Source organism: Nomascus leucogenys, chromosome 14 (genome assembly GCF_006542625.1).
Source record: "Nomascus leucogenys isolate Asia chromosome 14, Asia_NLE_v1, whole genome shotgun sequence".
Classification (NCBI taxonomy): domain Eukaryota; kingdom Metazoa; phylum Chordata; class Mammalia; order Primates; family Hylobatidae; genus Nomascus; species Nomascus leucogenys.
The window spans coordinates 35430841-35450003 of record NC_044394.1 but is presented as its reverse complement, the minus strand read 5'-3'; the positions used below and the strand labels follow the sequence as shown (position 1 = coordinate 35450003).

Sequence of the window (19163 nt, the reverse complement as noted above, 5' to 3'; positions counted from 1 at the left end):
CACCTGTTCTCCCAATGCCTCCTGTTTCTCCCCCAGCTTTCCAGTCACGATCCTTGGACAGAGCCCCCATTTTCCAGCTTCTGCCCTGCTGTACTCACCCCCACAATATCCCTTATTCCCAGAGCTGCAAGTTCCCCCCATTCAGGAGAGAAAGTCAGAGGTTCTTCTTAGAAGAGGCTAGAAGGTGAGTTCCCATCTGACCCTAGTTCCTGGGGCCTCTCCCAGGCTGGTCTTCAACCTGTTGACAGAGGAGGGGTCTAGGCTATCAGTACTTTCCGGGGGCCGAACACATGTTGATTTCTGGAGCCCTGTCCCTTCTCTTGGCCAGTGGAACCCTCCAGTGGTCTCTGACTCTATAATTGAGGGAGTGGTGACCTTAGTTAGGAAGCTGGCTCCTCCAAGCCCCATTTTCCATTTGCTATGACTCCTCAAACAATTCGTGATGTGGAACCTCTCTGAATCATGGCAGATGCACTATCTGTGGCCCCCACTTTCTACATGGTGAGAAGAACCTTGAGTGTTGCTCTCCTAAGCCAGACACACCCTAGGGGCTGAGGCTGTTGCTTAGGTTGACAGCAGGGCAGGTATGGGCAAAGGGACATGGATGAGGGGCATGGTTGAAGGAGGCCATTGGAGTGAGGATACTCATTGCCACCAGGCAGGAAATGACACTTGGACAGAAAGTGGGAGCCCCTCTTATCCATAGTTGTCTTCATGGAGCTAGAAGGCAAGTGCCCAAACCATCTTAGAGGAGAGCACCAAGGGTCAATCTTGAGAAATGCATCCTAATGTGTCATCCAAGTGAAGGCCCTGCAGTGAGGGTCTAGGTTGAAGTTGCAGAGCCATGGAGAGCCCAGGAAGATGAGAGAGAAGACCAGGGCATAGGTACAGGAGACAAAGGCCAGCACTCAAGGCTGGTGTTCGTTTACATGAGTGGATCCAGTTCAGCTTAGAAGACTCAGGCTGGGATAGATAAGAAAAGATTAGGTGATAGTATTGGCTTGGTTAGAATAAATCCATTCACATATTCATTTATTTGCTCATGCCTTCAACCATTCATGGATTCCACAGACATTTTCTGAATGCCTTCTGTGAGCTAGTGACATAGGTCATTAGACACAATTTTGCCCTAATTCATTTCAGTGTAGAACGAGGAGGAGATAGGCATAAAAAACAAGTGTGGGCTGGATGCAGTGGCTCACGCCTGTAATCCCAGCACTTTGGGAGGCCAAGGTGGGTGGATCATGAGGTCAGGAGTTCGAGACCATCCTGGCCAACATGGTGAAACCCCATCTCTACTAAAAATACAAAAATTAGCTGGGCATGGTGGCGGGCATCTGTAATCCCAGCTACTTGGGAGGCTGAGGCAGGAGAATTGCTTGAACCTGGGAGGCGGAGATTGCAGTGAGCCGAGATTCCGCCATTGTACTCCAGCTCTGAGCGACAGAGCAAGACTGTCTCGGAAAAAAAAAAAAAAAAACACACGTGTGATCGTTTTGTAGATGCTGTGATGGAAGTTTAGATAGCAGAGGCAGAAAGGAAGGAGTGATAAACTCTACCTGGAAGTGGGAATGAGGATCAGGAGAGACTTGAAGGAAGAAGTAACACTCAAGGTGATTCATTATATGGAGTGAAGGCTGGGGACACAGAGAAGTACCTTCCAGAGGGGAACCGGCTGGGATGACAGTGAGAGGTCCAGGGATCAGCAGCTTGGTATGGCAAAAAGCAGGCGAAGTGGGAATAGGAGAGTGGACAGAGAGATGGTTGTGTCCAGCCTGGTTTATGGCACTCAAGAGTACTGCCAAGTGATGGCCACAGGATTACGTGGCAGGACGAGAGGGGACACTGGATGAGGATGACAGGACATGGGCTGGGCAGTGGGAAGACTGGGAGCAGTGGCCAAAGTCTTTGATACCAAGAGGGAGCTGGTGCTCCGTAGTGGTCTGGAGGGGGCACTTTGACTTGCCCAGCAGTGTCAGAAGTTACAAAGACTTTGTTAGAGGGAGATCTGGCCCAGGTAGTTCACTAGTCCACTCTAACTGTCCACAAGTTACCCCACTCTGTCCCATCCTGCATGTAACCGTGCACTTCCCCAGACTTCACCCCTGTTAAGACCCTAGGCTTTTCCTAAAACCGAGTCCTTCACTCACTCCCTCTGTAACACTGACTATACCTTCCACATCACCCATGATTCCATACACCCTAGCATGCCAGGTTCCTTCTTGTGATGTGGCAACACACACACACTGTATTCATATGTGCCCATCACACACACACACCACACAGGTGTCACACACTCACTCACACACATTCACACCCTCACATATGCTCATGTGCACTCACACACACTTGCACACACAAACACATTTGTAGATGCTCACTCCCACACTCATATACCACTCACTGTCACACACACTGGTTCACACATGCTCACACCACACACATCACACACATGCTCACACACACACTCATGGCAAACAATCTCACTTGCATACTCAAACTTACACACTCACACCACACACAACCTGCCCACTCACACACACACACACTTGCACACACTCACACTCACCCACACACACTCCTTTCAGTTCCCGTGGTGAAAAGAAGCTGAACCGGAAGTTGGTAAGCCAAGGTCTGCCCACCATGGTACTATGTTCCTCAGCCTTCTTAACTGTGCAGTGGGGAGGAGAGGCATCAGATGATATTTACCTTGCTTTCTACTTTTCAGTCTGTGGTTTTACAATCTTCCTGACTCTCACCCCATCCAGGCATCTGAAAGGTTGCGTGGAAGCAAGGTTGAGTGAGAGTGGGGAGGGGGAGAAAGGGTGGCAGGAGGGTTTGGTTTCTGGGGCCTGAGCAACTCTGACCTTGAACATGCCAGTGATCCCAACAGATTCCCAGGTGGAATAAAGACCTGGGGGCCCCAGTGGCTGCTATAAAGGGCTGACCAGGGGTCTTCCCCTTTTGACTAACATGTCTTGGAAATATGGGGTCCATGTTATATAAGGAATTCCACTCTCCCTCTGCCTACTGGGAAGATATTCTCCATATTTCTTGGAGTTCCTCACTGGTGTAGAAAATGAAATGGGTTTGAGAACATGTAATTTCCATATTTTTGTTGGTGAAACTAAACTGGTTACAGAAATTCTTAGATGTCTCCACCAAGCTGTACACCCCACGCCATCTCCTTTCTCTGTGTCTGTTTCTTCTTTCTTGCCTAGAAAAACTCTGAGCTGGACCCCAGCCGGGCCCCCTGCCACTTCAGACATTAATATCCGTCTAAATTCATAGACAAGAGCCCAGAGCTGCCGGCCTGCAAGGGGGTGTTCCCAGGAGAGGCCACATGGAAGGGGGTGCAGATCAGAATCCAGTCCTTCCATCTGTCTCTGGGAGCCATCCCTCAACATCAGGCTGGCCCTCCCCTCACTCCAGATTGATTTTATAGAATTCCCTAGAAATGGTTCTTTTAGCCCCAGGTGGAAGCTGTCACCTGAATGAAATCTTACAGGTCATATCTTTTGATCTTTTTCTAGAAGGTACTAAGAAGACAGAAACAAGCAAAGCTGCCACCACAGAGCCCGAAACAACCCAGCCGGAAGGGGTAGTGGTCAACGGGAGGGAGGAGGAGCAGACGGCAGAGGAACTCCTCAGCAAAGGCCTGAGCCAGATGACCACCAGTGCTGACACAGATGTTGATACCTCTAAGGACAAAACCGAGTCGGTCACCAGCGGCCCCATGTCCCCAGAGGGCTCACCTTCCAAGTCCCCCTCAAAGAAGAAAAAGAAATTCCGAACCCCCTCCTTCCTGAAAAAGAGCAAAAAGAAGGAGAAAGTGGAGTCCTGATTCATGACACCCTTGGGCTCCCTCCTGCCTCCTCTCTCTCCTCCCCTTCCCTTCTCCCATCTCTGTCCCTGCAAGCACAGGGCTAAGGAGGGATAGAGTAGGACCCTGGACCACACGCGGAAGGGGAACTTAGAGATCACCCGACCAACCCTTCGTTTTACAGTTGCCCAAGAGAAATCAGGTGACTTGCCCAAGGTCACACAGCTGGTTAGCGGCAGAGCCTGCACTCGAATTCAGATCTCCTGACTTCCAGTCCAGGGTTCCTTCTACTACACAACACTGCCTAATTGTGGGCTGCCTTTGTTTGGATACTGCCCACCAATCTGAGCCTAGGGCAAGAAGGCCAGAAATGGGCCGTGAGCTCTCACAGGCTCACACTAAATCAGACAGGTCGAGGCTTCCCCTGAGTAAGGTCCATTTCTTCCCGGGAATCCAATCTCCTGCAGATGGAGCTATCTCTACATTTAAAAATCTCTCCTCTTTTCCACTTTGGGTCCCTGCCCTGCTGCTCAAAGTAACCAGCCAAAATGACCCCTCCAACAGAAAGTAATCTTTGTTCCCAAGGGCTGATGACTTAGCTTGTACTTCCCCAAACATTAACCCTGAGCTTTCTTCATAGAACCTCTTGAATGATGGATGGAAGAGCTATAAGAGGTGGCAGGCATAAGCCAAGCCATGTAACCTGAGGATTGGGGATGGTTTCATCAACATAATAGGCCCCTTTGAATTGTGCATCTCAGGCACTTCAAAACTAAAACCAAATTTAGCATAGGAAAAAGTTGTTTAATGCTCAGGGCAGAAATTTGGGGAAGTTGAAATCCTCCGTTGGCTTTGGGTTGTGTAAGGAGGATCAAAACAATAGAGGGAATGCTATGACTTTCTAGCTTTGCATGACAACTGGAGCAATGCACTGTACCTGCCTCACTCCTGTCCAGTAGTCAGGTGTCCCCTGACCTTCCCTCACCCCCAGAAACACTTGCTTACAGACTGAAACTGGCATCTTACTCTTGGCACCTTGACTTGCACCCTCTGAGGTTCCAACTCTGAGTCACTCTTGGTTCAGCAGAGGAGAATCAGAAATGAGCCCTTCAGGATTAATCCTCTTGCACCAGCTCTCAGAGAAATGCTGGGTGTCCCTGTCCCTGTCCCTATCTGTCTATCCTGGGGCCTGGTAATGGCCACAGTTATTGTTTTAAATGCCAACACTGTCTTGTCATGTTCTTCCGTGGGGTGTTGCTTAATGAGCATTGTTGGCTCCTAAAAATTAGACAATCCATTCTCTTGAAAGCACAGTGTCTTGAAAGAATATTTTTCCTTTTGATCTATTGTGAAAATATTTTTGAAAGTTCTTAATCATGGTTTTCCACTTTTGAGCACTTCCTATCTATAGACACTGTGCAGGCTTCACATACATTACATTCTTTAACCCTCACAGTAATCCTTTGAGGGGGGTAAGATCATTCCCATTTTGTGGGTGAGGAAATTGACCCGCTAAAAAGATAATTGACTTGTCCCAGCTGACTTGGCTAGAAAGATCTGGATCCTGGATTTGAATCCAGGTCAATCTGAGTCCAGAGCCCTTGCTCTTAACAGCTATGGTGAAAGGGCAACTTTAATCCCCAGGGGTGGTGGTTTTCATACAGGACTTGTCTCTATGACTGGTCTCCATTGCATAATGCTAGCACTTGAAGCAAAGGTAGGGAACTCCCTGTGCTCATCCTCATCAGTGCACGTGAAGTTCCTGTCAATGTGGACTGTGGTGATGCTACTGTGTGCCTCCAACAAAGGAGAGGCAAGAGCCTTCTTGTTGGGGCAGGAAATACCATCCATAGTTGGCTATTTCTTGAGAAGGAAGGAAACTGACCTAGGACCGAGGTAAACCCAACACTGTGTCTCTCTAGTGCAAGTTCCTAACTGTTACCCCAGGCTCCATCTCTGTTCTACTTCCTGATTGGGTCAAATTTTAGGAGGGACAACCCACTGATGCCTCAGAAAAATCTGTCATATGGGAAATGCCTTTAAAAGCCAATCCCTTGATGCCTTCTTTCAAAAAGTAGATTTCACATTTATTCATTTATCCTTTCATGGTATTTGTTAAGGATCCACTGACCACCAGTCATTATGCTGACATTGAAAGAGAGCCATCATTATGACTAGAATAATAAGTGGCAAACAATGTGAGAATGGTGAACACGACCTCTGATGCAGCCTTTTGTGTGCGAGTTGTTCTACTTTGGGGATGATGTTGATTGCCTCTGCATTCAACACACTGTATTCCCTTGACAACGAGGCCTCACTTAGGCCTCATTGGGTGGAATCTTGCTGCAGCATTATTCTTGGAATTTATGCCATGGGCCCACTTTCTATTGATAGATGAACCTATCAGTTGGTTCATTCCTCATGCATTCCAAAAACATGCATTGAGCTTGGGTCAAGGGCCAGGCATGAGGATAGGCATAGTTCCTGCCCTCAGGAAGTTCATGAGCATAGGAGGTATATAGACAAATTGCAAAATAGGCAAGGGTACCAAGGTGGCATAAGAAAGCAACAATTAACTATCTTGGGGACCAGAGAAACCCTGAGAGAAGCAATGACTGTTAGGGTTTTAAAACAAAGAGTAAATTTCCAGTAGAATGAAAGGATTGGCAGGGTATGCCACGATGAGGGAAGAATGTGTGCAAAGGTGTGGACGCGTGAAACGCCATGATGGGTTCCACTGAGCAACGTGGCATTGCCAGAGCATGACGTGGAAGCTCGGGGGTTGAGGGGTCCCTTCATAGGTAGGCAGGGCTGAATCCTAAGGAAACTGGTAGGAAGTGTGGAGGAGCTAGACTTCTCATGGAAGGGGTTTGGAGCCACTGAAGCCTTTAAATCAGGATAGAGTCATGATCAGAATTGCATTTTAGGAAAATCCCTTTGGTGGCTGAATGGAGACTATGGACTGGATGGGCATGGGATGGTGGCATGGAAGCTATGAGGCTTTTTTGAAATGTCAGTGCTAAAACATAGTTGATGGCCTGCTTTACATAATGTTTCCTCTATAGCAAATTTTATTTCCATAAAAGTCTTTGGATAAAACACCTTAAGAGGGATTTTCAACGAGGAGAGGGGAGCATTCAAAGAGCTAATGTTTCCAGTTTTATTTTGTCTTGGTGTAGAATTGCTGGGAGAGGTGTCCAGCCATCCTGCCATTTCTTCTTCCCTTGCATAGAATGTGGCACACTTCACTCCAGGCTTGAGGACATGCACCAAATGCTACAGAAACAGACATGTGGTCCAAACTAATCTACAGACTATTAGAAAGGAAAGGCCATTTTCTTTGGCTCTGGATAAAAGTTGGCTGAAAACTTTGACCAATATCTGACTGGAGAAAATGTGTATTCAAGGGCTCAGATTTGGTAGGCAGTAGGTTCATGTCTGGTTGAGCCACTGTGCTTGGATGTGCCAGAGAAAAGGGTAACATTTGAACCAATGTGCTGCTCTGTGGCTGGCTGAGCTGGGAAGTGGAGCGGTTTCTGAGCTTATTTCCATTGGAAGGCAGGCAGAAGGAGAGAGGACAAGAAGGATTAATGGTTTCACAGAGACAGGCTTGGCTCCAACGACTCCCTGCGCAGTGTTGGCTGCACCCAACAGTGGTGTGAGAGAACCATCCATACCATGTGACCTTCCCCCCAAACTGCAGAAAGAGACACCTTCTAGCCCAGATCTGGACTCCCTAAGAGCCTCCTGGCCTGCATGCAACCCAAGTAACTGTCCTCCTTTGGCCAGTTGACCCCCTCCACTCTCCTATAACTAAAACAGGGTTCTTCCTCTGTGAACAGATAAGTTCTTTTTAAAGGACTTGGGGGAAATTGGATGAAGAGCAGTAAGTTCTTACAGTAAGAACCCCACTGTAAAGCACTGCCCTCTGCCACTGATCCATGTAGACTGAACTTGAATCCCATTCCCTGTGGATGATACTGTCACTTGCTCATGGTGACATGGCAAGACAGTCATTCGGATGTTTGGCATTGTTGTAGCAGGGCTACTGCCAGTGTGGGGGAAAATGCTATAAATCCACTTCTTTGATTACCATGGATTTGACCATTTGCCCAACACCATGATTCGCCTCTGAAAGTCTAAAAATAATTTTCAATTTTTCCATGAAGGTATGTGGAGGATAGGCACACAGCCTACCCATAGGTCTGCATGACATGTTTTTTCTTTTTTCTTTTCTTTTTTTTTTTGAGACGGAGCTTTGCTCTTTGTTGCCCAGGCTGGAGTGTAGTGGCGCAATCTCAGCTCACTGCAACCTCTGCCTCCCGGTTTTTCAAGCGATTCTTCTGTCTCAGCCTCCCAAGTAGCTGGAATTACAGGAGCCCGCCACCACACCCAGCTAATTTTTGTGTTTTTAGTAGAGACGGGGTTTCACCATGTTGGCCAGGCTGGTCTTGAACTCCTGACCTCATGATCCATCTGCCTCGGCTTCCCGAAGTGCTGGAATTACAGGCATGAGCCACTGTGCCAGCTGACATGTTTTTTCTTATGTGTGAATTTTATGTTCTAGTTTTGGGACAAGGGTAATCAGTTCTTGACTACTGAACAAATGAGAGAACGTTTACCCCTTACTCATTTTACACATGTAGGTCAGCAGAAGCCCTAGAGTTGGTTGGCACAGTTGTAGTTGACTCTGAGCGTAGAGGAAACAGGTCTTTTTACATTCTCTCTCATCACTTGAGCTCGGTTGAACTCTCTAAGACCTTAGCACTCAAAGAGTCTGAAAAGAAATGAGGGAGAGGCTAAATTTCAGCTCTCCACTCCCACAGAAAGGACAGAGAACCCTACAATTTAAAAGCCAATGGGGCAGCCTATCATCTGTTTCACATCTGTTCTGAAATGGATAGTTTCATGGAAGAAGTAAGAGGCCTGTAGTGACTCTAAACTCATGAAATGTGCACATTGGTTATCTGTGCACATTTCCACTTGCACCATAACATAAGAAAGCATACACGGAGTGTAATTACTTCCAGAAGCCCCATCTAACCAACCTATTCAGATGTGGCACACCTTCTTTCATAAATGAGAGACCACATGTAGAGCTCGGTCACCAAGGCATGACCAACATCCCTTTACCTCTCACAGTGAGCAGCCACGCTCACCAGGAAGCAGTGCGGGGACTTCAGTGGGGTGTCCTCTAGTGGAGAACACCCTTCATCATTTTTATAGAGAGTTCCCTTGAGAATGTAGGCTTTTCGTCTTAGGAACAATTAGGAAGAATCTCCAGCTGGGAGTGTTCTTATATATACAGAAACAATGGGTCGCATTGGTTCATACTTAGGTGATACTAGGTTTGGCTATATTGATGTTTGGTGCCACTTCTAGCTTTTCCCAAAAGCTGGGTCGTTGCTATGGGAAATTGGGGCCTGAAGATGGGGGAGAAATGATCACTGTTGATGCAGGGAAGGGGTTAAGGCAAAGCTGGAGTCCGAGGCTCAGCGTGAGAAAGCACTGGCGGTTTTCTAGTAGTCGGGTCCTGGGCTCCTCTCCTCACTCACTGTGTCTCGAACTGAGGCCAGCTGTGATCGACAAATTGCTTATCTCTAGGTAGTTTAAAGAAAATGTAAGTTTGTGGGGTGGTGGGAGAATAACTGTAGAAAGACCCTAAATTCTTCTCTCCCCCAGCAAATTATCTTGTATAATGTTTAAAAACCCAAAGGCCAGATCTCCCCTTTTAAAGTGAATCAGAAGGAGGATGGCAATTGGACCAAGGGCAGAGGGGCCACACTGGAAACACATTATAAAATGGGAATATATTTCAGGGAACCCCACCCCCACACTTCCACTCCACCTCACACCTGTTGGTCCTGCTTTGTGGGTGATTGATTGATAGCCGAGGACTGCCCCACCTTTAAATTCCTGCAATTTATGCTGCAACCAACATCCCAGTGTTTGCCCTCTCCAGGAAGAGGCCAGGTGGGGGAGAACATATGGTCCAGAGCCTGACATCGCCTGGCTGGGGTACAGGCTAGCAGGAACCCAGTCTAGATAGAGTGCAGTGTTCTCTAAAGCTATGGATGGTTTCAGTGAAATGTCTGTGTCTGACAATCGTCACGCAAGAGTACTTACTGTCTTCCCTTGTACATACATTGTCTGTGTTTAGCTTTTCCTAGTATTGTGAGGTTTCAAATAGGGGTTCCATGTAAATACTCTTTCTGCTACTGAAATGCCAGCCCCCTGGAGTATGCATCACCCCCACAAATGGTTTTGCCTTTCTCTATGCTAACACTTTTTGAGCCACTGACGTGCAGATTGATGGTTAGTTTCTTGGGCTTTTATTTTGCAATTTTATATATATACACATATAATATATATATATATTTATGGGTTGGTTTTGTATAGTTTTCTGTTTGAATCTCTGAGCACCAAAGCTGCCCTTTGATTTTCACGAGAACTTTCCAAAGCCACTTCCTGAGCCCTCCTGCTGCTTTGGTGTCTGACGGTGATGCTGGGGTGGCATCTCTGCCCGTGAATTTCTGTATGTGTGTGCTGTTACCTCACCTGCAGATATGACCCTAGTAAATCTAACGTGCTTGGCTTCCCAGTGTGTGTGCCCCATCTCTGTCGGCTCCTCAGCAATCCTGGCTCCCAGGGGAGAAGTCAGAAAGGGGGCCCTGTGGAAACATGGACCATGCAAGAAAATTGTACCCTTGAAGCCATTTCTGACACGTGGAAAGCTGAACATATGTCTACTTGTGTTTTGATTTGGGAAGGGCGGTTATAAAATACTAGACTCCCCTGAAAAGGAAATGGCCATGTGGATTTGAAACAGCTCTGTAGAGGAAGCTCAGTTTAGGGGGATTGGGATAGGAGAGGAGCACTGCACAAACGTACGTGTGGATGGCCCTGCAGGGCAGCAGCAGCGGCAGATCTATAGGCTGGAATGGAAAAGGGTGTCGGGCCAGAGTGAGAATCTTGGAGAGGGCTAAGAAGTCACCCCAAGGGGTGAAAGGGGAATGGAGAGACTAGGTGGGGAAAAAGGAAGAGAGAAAAGAGGAAAGAGAGCCTTTGGCTCCTCTTTATTCAAAAACTACTGTGGAAGCTCAGTATTCCTTGAGCATCCACACATATGTGGCAGGTGTTGTTTAAGTATCCCATGCATCGCACCCACTGAGCCCCCATAAAACCCAGAGGGTGATTCTGTTATTGCTACTTACTTTACAGATGAAGTAAGGAGACTTTTCTTGGGCCACAGGTTAATATGTGGTGAAGCCCAGGTTCCACTAAGGTCTTGTAGGTAACCAAGCCCTGGCTCTTTCCACTGCTCCTCACTGCCGGGTGCCCTGAGCACAAGAGCAGTCCCCGTCATCACTCTCAGGCCCACTGTTCTGGGCAGGTCTGCTTTCCACAGACTGCCTGTATCCAAGGGTAGAGCCCCTCTTCCTCCTCTTGCATCTAGGTACCCTGAAGTTTCCACGCCTCCTATAAACTTGGAAACAAGGAACCCAGCCCCTCGGGTGCCCCAAAGCCATCAGTTTCTCCCTTGCTGCAGTCACCCAGGAATCCACCTGTAAGGAATATGACTTCTGTGTGCTCTCACAGCTGTGTGCATCAGTCAGGTCAAGGACAATAGTCAATCTGCTGACACCACTTTATAAAGCTTGCTACAGTTTAAGATTGTCGTGCCGAGACCAGCCTGACCAACATGGAGAAACCCCATCTCTACTTAAAATACAAAATTAGCTGGGCATGATGGTGGGCACCTGTAATCCCAGCTACTTGGGAGGCTGAGGCAGGAGAATTGCTTAAACCCAGGAGGCGGAGGTTGTGGTGAGCCAAGATCGTGCCATTGCACTCCAGCTTGGGCAACAAGAGTGAAACTCCGTCTCAAAAAAAAAAAAAAAAAAAAAGAAAAGAAAAGAAAAAAAAGATTGTCACGCAAACCCACAAGTTGGACTTTTCCTAGGTTTGCACTATGACTAAAGGGAAACAAACGTAGGAGCAGAGTGCCCTCTATCTGCCAGAAATATTAAGAAATTTCTCCAGCGCATATACAGCAGTCCCCACTTATCTGCTGGGGATACTTTCCAAGACCACCCATGGATGCCTGAAACCTTAAATAGCACTGACCCCTAGATACACTATGATAGTTTCCTATACATATATACCTCTGAGAAAGTTTATGAATTAGGAACAGTAAGAGATTCACAATAATAATAAATTAGAACTATTAATGTGCTGCAATAAAAGTACAATAAGCATTACTTGAACACACCCATGGTGATACTATTACAGCCAATCTGATAACCAAGACGGCTACTGAGTGACTAATGGGCAGGTATTGTAGACAGTGTGAATACACTGACAAAGGATTATTTGTGCTCCCAGGTAGATAGCACTGAACAAAGTGGGATGATGAGATATTGCAGCACATTACTTAGAACAAACACACAATTTAAGGCGTGGTGGCTCACGCCTGTAATCCCAGCACTTTGGGAGACCGAGGCGAGTGGATCACCTGAGGTCAGGAGTTTGAGACCAGCCTGACCAATATGGTGAAACCCCATCTCTACTAAAAGTACAAAAATTAGCCAGGTGTGGTGGCAGGCGCCTGTAGTCTCAGGAGGTTACTTGGGAGGCTGAGGCAGGAGAATTGCTTGAACCTGGAAGGCAGAGGTTGCAGTGAGCTGAGATTGTGCCACTGCACTCCAGCCTGGGTGACAGAGTGAGACTCCATCTCAAAAACAACAACAACAACAAAAGCTTATGAATTGTTTATTTCTGGAATTTTCCATTTAATTTGCTTGGACCCTGGTTGGCCACAGGTAACTGAAACTGCAGGAAGTGAAACCCGCAATTCACTACATGTGAAAGGAAAGTAGGGCTGGAGAAGTGGGAAGGACCCACAGCTGAGGCAACTCCTACTCAGAGGGAGCAGTGAGGGTGGCAGAGAGATCGTCAGGAAAATGTGGTGGAGGCCCCTGCTGGTTTCAAGAACAATGAGCAAAGTGTTGGGGTTCATACTGCCAGGGCCCTGTTTGCAAGATCTAAGTAACGAAGAAGTGAGGAAGTCAGGGATGTGAAGCACCAGAATCCAGATACAATCAAGAAAGGGTGCCGTGGCCCCCCTAATCCTGGTTACCTGGATAAATATGAAAAAAGAAACTTTCAGCCAAGTTATTGTGGATTCCACCACTGCCACCCAGATAACTGGATCTCAAATCTGGCAAAATGTAACCATAAGAAATAGAAAATGTTCCTTTTCTCTTCATTTGTGCCTTTGCACAGGGGGATGCACATCTCTGACAGCAGCCAACTCTAACCTGGATAGAGATATCACTGTGTTAAGAGTAAGCATGGAGAAAAATCACGTCACAATTTAGTAGTTTAAAAGAAGACCAAGCTGAGAAACTAGAACACATTGTCCTCAATGCCACTGAGTTACTGCAAGAAGCAGGAGAAAGGTTAAGGAAATCTCTATTAATATACCATTTATCAAAAAGATCAGCCAGTTATGAAAAGGGAGCACTTTAAGTCAAGAAACATTTTTTTTAGTGTTGAAAAACACTGCTATGTGTAAATACGAGGCATAAGCCATCAATAGCAGGTTGAATGTTATTTATCATAGATGAGAAAGTAAAGACGTGTCTAAACATGGAAGGATCCCAAGCCCACCCCTTGAAAAAAATTAGACAATCGTGTCCAGTGGATTGGAAAATGTATATAAGTGAATAACTCAAGAAGGAGAAAGGCATGTGACTAGAATAAGGTAGCAAGCAATGAAACCAAATAAATGTATTGCTAAGCCTAATTTTTCATTAACCAACTCAATGCAAATGTTTAAAAAGTAGTTATTAGAATATATGTATATTATAAATAATAATTTGGAGCAGCAGGGAGTTAAACATGCTAAGTTTCTCATTATTGCCAAAAGAGATTTAATAGATTATTTTTTAAATTGTTGGAAGAATATTGGCTCAATTACATATAAAATTGTTGTATTAGTTCAGGCTGCTATAACAAATGGCCAGGGATGGGGTGGGTCAGAAACGAAACATTTATTTTTTACAGTTCTGGAGACTCAAAGTCCAAGATCAGGATGTCAGCATGGTTGGGTTCTGGTGAGGGCCATTTTCCAGGCTGTAGATTACCGGTTTCTCCTTGTATCTCCACATAGTGGAAAGATAGTGAGAGAGTTCTCGCCATCTTTTGTAAGGCACTAATCCCATTCGTGAGGGCTCCATGCTCATAATTTAACTTCCTCCAAAATTAGGAGGTCCAACCTCCTAATACAATCACATTGGGGATTAGGATTTCAACATATGAATTTGGGAAGGCATAAACATTCAGTCCACAGCAATTGTGAACTTAGAGATGGTTTATAAGAATTTAAAAGATAATCTTTATTAAAAGGCTCTATATCTTCCAAATCGCTAAAGAGAAAAGTAACAATAGGAATTCAGCTAAGATGGAGTAACAGACTAAATTTACCATCCTGCCTACAATAACCAAAAAACGAATAAAATATATGAAACAATGGTCTTCAAACCACTTCACATCCAGCAGTAAAGAACGATGATGCTGGAGAGTTGAGAAATCCATGAAGTGACCCCTATCTATGATTGTCCCAGCTTACTGCCTTAATAGAATTTCTAGGCCATGGCACAGGAAAGGTGAATCCAGGCAGAGCCTGGCAAACTCAGTTAAGCAGATGGAGCTGAGAGTCCTGGGAGAAGAAGCTAGCTAGAGTTTGCAGGATAGGGTAGCAGAAGGGAGAGACTGTACCTAGATGCAGATGTGCCCCTCTGAGTATTCAGATGAATACCAATCAATATACGTATGTGACGAAACTACCCAAGACTAAAAACCAAAACAAAACAAAACAGCCTACCCAAAGGATTAGAAGTAACAGTGCCCAGTACCAACATGGGGTCAGGAATAGTGTCTGTCCCTTCCAGGCTGACTGAAAAACTTCATGATTCATGGGTCATTGGATGGAGTACACTTGAGAGAACTCTGTCTTGCCTCAGTAGTGGGAAATAGTTAGCACTAGAATAAAGACTGCTCTGGTCCTGTCTAGCAAATCTTAAACACAAGACCCGAAAGGATCAAACAGTTTCTAAATAACTGCATGCCAGAACTAAGGTCAAGATTATTGACAAGAATACAGAAATATGTAGCACCCAACAAGAAAAATGTACAACATTCGTTATCTAACAACAGATTACCAGACTTGCAAAAAGACAGGAAAATGTGACTAACAATGAAGACAAAATATATATATATATCAATCAAAGCTGACCTAGAACTAATTCAGATGTTGGATTTGGCAGACATATTATTATAGCTGTATTCTGTATGTTCAAAAAGTTAAGTAGAGACATGAAAGATATTTAAAAAACACAAATCAAACTTCTGGAGACGAAAACTACAACGTGTGAGATGAAAAATACACTCAACGGAATTAACAGCAGATTAGACATCGCAGAAGAAAAGGTTGGTGAACTTGAAGACACAGCAATAGAAACTATCCAAAATGAAACACAGAGAGAAAGAGAGAATTTTAAAAAATTAACAGAGCATCAGTTAGTTCTTGGACAATTTCAAGCAACATAATATATGTGTGCTTTCAGTTTCTGAAAGAGAGAAGAAGGCAGAAAAACAAATTGAAGAAATAATGGCCAACATTTCCCCAAATTTCATTAAAACTATAAATCTACAGATCCAGGAAGCTCAATGAACCCAAGCACAAGAAACGTGAAGATAATCACACCAAGGCACATCATTAACACATTGCTCAAAACCGGTGATAATGAGAAAATGTTAAAAGCAACCAGAAGAAAAAAACTATGCACAGAGAAACAAATACGAAGATACAAGCAGATTTCTTCTCAAAAACAGTGCAAGTGAGAAGATAATAAAATGACACCTTTAAAGTACTGAACAAGAAAATGTCAATGTAGAATTCCATGCCCATTACAAATCTCTTTCTAAAGTGAAGATGATTACACAGCTTGGCTTTTAACAACAACAAAAAAGTGAAGATGAAATACTTTTTCAGATTTACAAAAGCTGAAAAGAAAAATCCATCATCAGAAGCAGCACCTTCAATAAATCTTAATGTTCTTCATGTAGAAGGAAAATATCCAATGGAAATATGAATCTGCACAAAGGAGGAAGAACATCAGAAATGGTAACTACAGGGGGAAAGATGTAAGATTTGGGGGTTATTTAAATTTCTCTCTCTCTCCTTTTTTTTTTTTTTCCTTTTCTTTCTTTCCTTCCTTTCTTTTCTTTCTTTCTCTTTCTTTCTTTCTCTTTCTTTCTTTCTCTTTCTCTTTCTCTTTCTTTCTTTCTTTCTTTCTTCTTTCTTCCTGTCTGTCTTTCTTTCTTTCCTTTCTTTCTTTCTTGTCTTTCCTTCTTTCTCTTTCTCTCTTTCTCTCTCTCTTTCTTTCTCTCTCTTTCTCTCTCTCTTTCTTTCTCTCTCTCTTTCTTTCTCTCTTTCTTTTTCTTTCTTTCTTTCTTTTCTTTCTTTCTTCTGTCTTTCTTTATTTTTTTGACAGAGTCTCACTCTGTCACCCAGGCTGGAATTCAGTAGCACCATCATGGCTCACTGCAGCCTCAACCTGGATTCAAGCAATCCTTCCACCTCAGCCTCCTAAGTAGATGGGACTACAGGTGCACACCACCGCACCTGGCTAATTTTTGTATTTTTTTTTGTAAAAACAGCATCCCACTATGTTGCCCAAGCTGGTTTTGAACTCCTGGGCTCAAGTGATCCTCCCACCTTGGCCTCCCAAAGTGCTGGGGTTACAGGTGTGAGCCACTGTGCCCACTCTAAATTTCTTTAAAGGACAACTGACTGTATAAACAAAAATTACATTGTGGCATGGGGTTTATAACTTGTAAAAACAAAATGTCTGACAACAATAGCACAAATATTGGGAGAGGGAAATTGAAGTTTACTACTGGAATGTTCTTTTGCTATACATGAAGTAATATCAGTTGAAGGTGAAGGTATGTTGTGATGAGTTAAAGATATAAATCCTATAAACCCTAAAATTGTCAGTAAAATTATAAAACAGTTACAGCAAAGTTTTTCATACTCAGCACTATTAATATTTTGGGCTGAATATTTCAGATTGGGAGAAAATATTTGCAAAGCATATATCTGATAAAGAACTTGTATCCAGAATGTATAATAAACTCAACGTGGGATACTCAATGATATCACAATAAAAACCCAATTAAAATGGCAAAAGATTTTAATATATACTTTACTAAAGAAGACAGTTGAATAGCAAATAAGCACATGAAAGGATTATCAAATGAAAATGAAAGCCACATGGGATACCACTACCCATCCATTAAAATGGCTAAACTTAAGAGCAAAGACTATACTAAGTGTTGGCAAGGATGTGGGGAAACTGGAAGTCTCATACACTGCTGATGGTAATGTAGACAGTACAACTTTGAAAAGCAGTTTACCAGTTTCTTAAAAAAAATTAAACCTATATCTACTAAATGATCTAGCCATTCCACTTGTAGGTGTTTGCCCAAGGGAAATAAAAGCATATATTCATACAAAGACTTGTGCACAAATGTTCATAGCAGTTTTATTTGTAATAGCTAAAAACTTGAAGTGAATCAAATTCCCATCAACTGTTGAATAAACTGTGATATACCTATATATTGGAATAACACTCCACAATAAAAGGAATACATTCTTGATGCATGCTACAGTATAGATGAATCTCAAAATAATAATGCTCAGAGAAAGAAGCCAAAGAAAAGTGTATACTGTATGATTCCATTTACATAAAATCCTAGAAAATGTAGACTAATCTAGAGTGACAGGAAATAGATCAGTGATGACAGGGGTGGGTGTCGTGTGGGGTGGAGGGATTACTAAGGGGCACAGGGAAGCCTTTGGGGGTGATGGAGACGTGCATTACCTGTGGTGATAGTTTCATGGGTATACACGTATATCAGAAATCGTTATATACATTGATATACGTAAATATGTGCTATTTATTGCATGTCAACTGTACCTCCATAAAGCTCCTAAAAATTAACTTATACACCAAAAGTCAGAAAAAAGGGGGAAAAAGCAAGGGAACATTTTAAAAATGAAAAGCAGAACACCAAGTAGAAGTATGACTAGGCCAGGCACGGTGGCTCAAGCCTGTAATCCCAGCACTTTGGGAGGCCAAGGCAGGAGGATCACTTGAGGTCAGGAGTTCGAGACCAGCCTCACCAACATGATGAAACCCCGTCTGAACTAAGAATAAAAAATTAGCCAGGTGTGGTGGTATGCTTCTATAATCCCAGCTACTCTGGAGGCTGAGGCAGGAGAATCACTTGAACCTGGGAGGCGGAGGTTGCAGTGAGCCAAGATAATGCCATTGCACAAGAGTGAAACTCTGTCTCCAAAAAAAAAAAAAAAAAAAAAGAAGTATGACTAAACGTATGTTTTCAGCATAAATATGAATGGACTAAACTATTAAAATTTTTAAGGGAGGGTTTCAGATTGGGTCAAAAAATGAAATCCATTGTCTGCTGTACAAAAGATACATATCAAATAGCAGAAATGTAAATGATAAAGGAATGAATGTGCAAAGAAACACTTAAGCAAATGTAACGGAAGGAAGAACAGGACAGGGTCAAAGGTTTAGGGGCCTGATTTACACAAAAAGCCCAATCCACACTGAAGACATCACAGTAGAAAACTTTTTTTTTGTGTTGAGTAACATACCGTACACTGCAAATAGTAACACCGTATTTGAATGTATTTAAATATCTAAAGCAAAAACAGCTGGGGGAATCTTAGTCTGTTTTTCCTGCTAAACAGATTACCTGAGACTGGGTCATTTATAATGAACACAGATTTATTTCTGTCACATCTGGAAGCGGGGAAGTTCAAGATCAAGGCACCAGCATTTGGTGAAGCCTTCTTTCTGTGTCATCCCATGGCAGAAGATAGAAGAGCAAGAGAGGGTGAGAGAGAAAAGGGGGTCTTTCTTCACCCTTTTATAGCGAAACTATTCCCATGATAGCAACACTAATCCATTCGGGACAGTGGAGTCCTCATGGCCTAATTATCTCTTAAAGATTCCGCCTCTTAGTACTGTTACAATGGCAATTAAATTTCAACATGAGTTTTGGAAGGGGTATTCAAACCATAGCAGTATATGAAGGAAAATAGACAAATAACAATTATAGCCAGGAGATTTTAACATGTCTCTCTGCCCCTCGTAATTGATACAAGAAATATATACATATATGGATATAGACTATATATATGAATTTAGACTATATATTCATATATTTTTATATGCATGAA

General features: G+C 43.8%; 1 protein-coding gene across 1 annotated transcript in view; it reads left to right on the top strand.

Moving 5' to 3' along the window:
• The window catches only part of ADD2 (adducin 2), a 111611-nt gene extending 101187 nt beyond the window's left edge, over window positions 1-10424 (top strand). Inside the window, exon 16 of the mRNA XM_003262521.4 lies at window positions 3534-10424. Coding sequence (XP_003262569.1) covers window positions 3534-3844 — 311 coding nt within the window. The 3' untranslated portion in view covers window positions 3845-10424. The remainder of the gene's footprint in view (window positions 1-3533) is intronic.
• The last annotated feature ends 8739 nt before the right edge of the window (window positions 10425-19163 follow it).